The sequence below is a fragment of the Pituophis catenifer genome, unplaced genomic scaffold, assembly GCF_029215685.1.
Source record: "Pituophis catenifer annectens isolate HBS135680 unplaced genomic scaffold, rPitCat1.0.hap2 SCAF_2, whole genome shotgun sequence".
Lineage (NCBI taxonomy): Eukaryota > Metazoa > Chordata > Lepidosauria > Squamata > Colubridae > Pituophis > Pituophis catenifer.
The window spans coordinates 163,074,370-163,079,337 of NW_027256882.1; the positions used below are offsets into that span (position 1 = coordinate 163,074,370).

Consider the following 4,968-nt stretch of genomic DNA (forward strand, 5'->3'; position numbering starts at 1 on the left):
AGAAGAAGGAAGGAAAGGCGGCTGGTGGCGATGTGGATTCGTGGAAAAGAAGCTGGGTTGGGGAAAAAGAAAAAAGAAAACACGTAACACAGTTCACCGACTCACCTAGCCCTATGAAAATAACTTCCCTCCATATATCCATCTCGAAGTCTACGTCCGCCTAAATATAGCGCTTTCTTTCCAGAGTAAACTCATTGTATTGAAAACACTACCTGAAGTCATGATGCATCCGACAAACTGTGACGGTTCCTGTGTGAATATTTTTAGCTGTATTTGTGGTCTCTTGTATTTATATTTATGTTTAGCACTGTAATGGTCAAACGGTAAAGTGAATGGCATTCTATAGCGAGTAGGAGAAAAGCAAACCTTGTGTTAAGCTTCCTAGCATCATGTATAAAAAAAAAAAAAAGTCATGTCCAAAGGACTATGGTTGAGTATTTAATAAAAACTGGATATTATTTTTAAAAATTACTGGAATATATATATTTTTTCGACGTTTCATGGGGGATAATTTCGCGCCGAAACATTTTACAAAATCGACTCGCCCGTGTTCCATAGCGCGATCGAACCCCGTTTAATTTCCGCAGCAAGGCAGATGATAGGCGGAAATAATTTATTTCCTATTAAGTAGGCTGAGGATGACTTTAGCACCTCTCTCTCTCTCTCTTCCCTCTTGCATAACCATAGATATGTTCGAGCACAGACACAGGTAGGCATAAGAAACTTTGATTCCAAATCGGCAAATTCCTAGGCCCACAAGTCCAACTTTTTAAAAATAGGTGTGTTTTCTCAAGGCCAGTTTAAGCACAAAAGCACCGATTTCCTTATCAAAGAGAAAGGCCAAGGAACAAAGGAATCTCGCTGGCTCCTTTTCTAAATTTATTTCGAGGTTGAGAACAGGTGGGCAGGAATTATTGAGGAGGGGAGAGGGGAAGAAAAGTTCAGAAAGCGCAATGGATAAAATCTCTGATGCACCACACAGCCCTTGCTTTGGGGCGGAGGGCCCCACAGTGGCTTGGGTTTAGGTCAGAGGCATCCTTGTCCCAAATACAAATGTCTGGGATGTGGGAAGTTCTGGCCTCTGGATGTCTGGATAGCCTTAGCTACGCTTTTGCGTGTTCAATTCAATCACCCTGTCCCAGTTTAAAAAAAGAAAAGGGGGGGGGAGGAAAGACCACAACCACTCCTGACACCCCACCATTAAATTGATTTCGCCCACCTCCGTTTGTCTGAACCCAAGGGAGACTGGAGTCATCCCTTTCTCGAAATCATAACAAGGAGCTTCAAAAACTCCCAGAGCTGAGAATAGCTTGGTTTTTTTTCTTTAAAAAAAAAAAAGCCAGTCTCGCACATGACCTGGGGAGGCGAGGAATAGACTCAACAACATTTCGGGAAACCTGAGCCAAAACTTTCCAGGGTTTCTTTACCGATTGTTCCTTAATGCGAACAACAAACAAACAAACAATTAAATAAGCTAACTTATTCAGGAGTGAAAGATGACCCCATAAGGACGATTAAAAAAAAAAAAGATAAAATGGATGCTTTCCCCCCCCCCCCCGTCATGGTGGGAAGAACACAGAAGCCACTTCAGGAGGAGGGCAAATGAATTCTTTGTAACTCCACCCTAAACAAACCAAATAAATTGTAAGGCGACGTCTAGGAAAGGAGAAAGGGCACCCCAACATCTTCCCTGAGTATCCAGGAAAAGCGGACTTTATTTTTCAAGAGAACTCCTCTCAGAGCCATCCGCCGAGTTAGCTAGCAAGCGTGTCAGTTTAGTGAGGAGGGAAAGGATGGCACATCCTTTTACCTATAAGACACACAGACACACACACAATTCTCCTATGCCGGTTTCCCTGCAAAGAAAGGAAGAAGGAGGGGAAAAAAAAAAAACCCAAAGCGAACCATCCATCCGTTCATCCCAAACAGGAGGATTTAGCCACCTCAAAGGAAGCTTGACTGCAGACCCGCACAAAGTCCTCTCCACTCGGAAAGATAGTCTGAGTGAAATCTTCAGAGGCAGATTTTTTTTAAAAAAGAAAAAGAAAAGAAAAAGAAAAAGAGGGACGAATTTAGCGCAATAGGTTTAACAGTTCCAAGAGGGCTGCTGTTTGGCACCCCCCCCACCCCACCCTCTCCGGGCAGAAGAGCAGGTTCTTAAGACTTTGGAGAGAGGGGCATCCGTGTCCATAGTTGGATGCCCGGATCTATATGTGGGACTGGGGGGAAAAAAAGCATCAGGAAGATGCATGTTTCTTGCCTGCCACTTATCTGATGTTAGGGATTCTTGGATACACCCAGAATCCTGGAGAACACGGACCCTGCCCTGTGCGCTCAGGTGCCAGGCACTGAGGCAAAGAGTCTAGCAGGCAAGCAGCCCCAATCCTGCACACCGGGATATTCTGTTGGTGGGCACGCACAGCGGGCAACACAGCCCGACACCCACCAGAGAAGCCTGGTTGGCACACCCAAGGAAACAGGCGTAGGAATCTCGTAAGGTCGTGTTTTATAAAGTCCACCCCACTCAAAGGCAAACTTTCCCCAGGCTTCGCCGGGGTGGAAAACTCTGGCTTGCCTTCGATCACCTGGAAGGCTTTAGAGGATTTGTGTTGTTTCACACCCCAAAGCCTCAAACGTTCGAACAAGGGGTAGAATTCGAATCAGTCGTCATACCCCGAACTTAGCACCAGGTGACGCTCTAGACTCATTGTCTCGGTGTTTTGAGTGTGGGGCCTTTTTTTTTTTTTTCCCTTCCCCTTCTTCCCAGGGCTTCGTTATGCCAACATATCACATACGTTGCACGGGCTTCCATCAATAACCTCCTGGGGTCATCAAGCCAAATTTATGACTGGCCAACACTGTCACGTGATTCTCTTTAAACATCCCATATTTGGGCAGCGCACATAGAATAAAGAAAAGAAGAATCCCCACCTATAAATTCTGCACTTTGGAGAACAAAAAACCCTGAACTTCAAAAGGGCCACAAATCAAGTCTAATCAAAGGGGTGTAAGAGAGAGAGAGAGAGAGAGAGAGAGAGAGAGAGAGAGAGAGAGCGAGAGCGAGGGAGAGAGGGAAAGAGAGAGAGAGAGAAGCTGGGTGGGGGGGAAATATAATTCCTGACATGAGTTCCTACGTAGCCAATTCCTTCTATAAGCAAAATCAAAATGTTCCTGCGTATTCCATGCAAAGTTATGGGAATTATGGATCACTGCCTGAGGTTCAGCCCTCCAGGTGCTGCTACACTGGGCTGGATCTGAGCATTACATTCCCTTCATCTGGGGCTTCCAACTCTCTGAACGGTGTGGACGTGTCTTCAACCCCCAGATCTAACCCTGACCGGCCTTCCTGTACTGTCATGGGATCTTCAGGGCACACTTTAGGCAGAGATGACCAAGCTTCTCTAAACCCAGGAATTTACAGTCAGAAGGCTGGTGGCACCAACAACCCCACGCCGTTGGAAGATAGATCTAAAACCAGTGGGGAAATCAAGAGTGAACCGGTGCAAGCAGCCCAGCCCAGCGGCCAGCCTGTTCAGCAGTCGCCGCAGCAGCCACCACAAATCTATCCGTGGATGACCAAACTACACATGAGCCACGGTAAACTTTCGCTTCTCGATTTTGTTTCACAGGGTTTGCCTTGGTTTTATAGGCCATACGGGGCAAATAACAAGGGGGAAAAAAAACCGGGGTCGTAAATTTTACGACTAAGGCATCAATTGCTCGTAAAACTGTCCACTAAAAGGCTTAGAGGCTATATACGCCCAAATTTATGACGGCATAATTGGATCATAGAAACAAAACGGGTATAAAGGCAATATTCCATTGGGGGGGGGTCGAAAAGGAAGTAAGGAGGAAGAAAGATTTTAAGGGGAAGAAATAACTTGAATTTCGAGCGCACTCTTTCTGGGGAAGAAAATGAGCTTATGGTTATTTAGAGTGGGTCTTCCCCATCCCCCACCCCCGCAAGAACCTTTTGCACGTCCCATAAGCCACGTTTTTCTCTTCTTTCGAAGGAAAGAACATGCCTGAATTTAATTCCCACACTTTAGCTCCACTTTCTCGGGTTTTAAATGGTGAGCGCCGCCTCCCCCCCCCCCCGCCGCCTGACTTGCTTGAGACGGAATCCAAAGCTTTGATAAAAGTATAGACAATCGGGACCCTCGATTTACCAGAAATATAATAAATGTTATGTGGGGTGGGGGGGAGAGTCAACCAAACCTCCTTCCCACTCATCCACCCCCGTCCCCCTTCCTCTTGCTTTCTTTAGCACATTTGGTCTCTCCCTTCCTTGGCATTGCTGCCCTGCTTTATAACGTGATTCTTTCCCTCCCCCTCGTCCTTATCCGGTGTCTTGTTCTTTTCCAGAAGCAGATGGCAAACGTTCTAGGACCAGCTACACTCGCTATCAGACTCTGGAGCTAGAAAAAGAATTCCACTTTAACCGCTATCTCACCCGTCGGAGGCGCATAGAGATCGCCAACAACCTGTGTTTGAATGAGAGGCAGATCAAAATCTGGTTTCAAAATCGGAGGATGAAATGGAAGAAAGATTCCAAACTGAAAAGCAAGGAGTCTGTCTAGGTAGAAGGTCGGGGCGGGGTGGGGCGGGATAGTCAGCACGTCTGGATGAGAGCACGTCTCGTTGTACCTTGAGAAAACTTTTTTTTCTTTGGGAGGTGGGAAAAAAGGAAGGGCGGAGGGAGGGTAGCAGCCTGGGACAGACTACATACCCTTGCAAATCTGGCAGACAAAGGCGTCCTCTGATTAGTATGCAAACAGACCGGGTCTTTAGCTTCCAACAAGAATTCAGGGTGAAAAAAACCTTCTGGAGTTGCCACCGGGCCCCCTTGCTCTCTAACCTGGGTCCCGCTGATCTGGGAAGGAAATGCCTTGCTCCCTCTCGAAGTTCGCCCTCCGAGTCTACTAGGGACGACTTTCCCCTAGGGCTAAACCTAAGCAAGGACACCCT

The 4,968-nt window shown here is 46.7% G+C and overlaps 1 protein-coding gene across 1 annotated transcript; it reads left to right on the top strand.

Annotated features, from left to right (window-relative positions):
• The first annotated feature begins 3,122 nt into the window (after positions 1-3,122).
• On the top strand, positions 3,123-4,580 carry HOXC5 (homeobox C5). The gene is made up of 2 exons (XM_070934951.1): positions 3,123-3,597; positions 4,366-4,580. The coding sequence occupies exons 1-2, from the start codon at positions 3,123-3,125 to the stop codon at positions 4,578-4,580; spliced, it is 690 nt and encodes a 229-aa protein (XP_070791052.1).
• Positions 4,581-4,968: the final 388 nt, after the last annotated feature.

Bases quoted from the DNA above. Each gene is read 5' to 3' on its own strand.
- HOXC5 (XM_070934951.1), top strand. From the start codon at position 3,123: ATGAGTTCCTACGTAGCCAATTCCTTCTATAAGCAAAATCAAAATGTT. The intron at 3,598-4,365 runs GTAAACTTTCGC...GTTCTTTTCCAG, and splicing joins CAAACTACACATGAGCCACG to AAGCAGATGGCAAACGTTCT.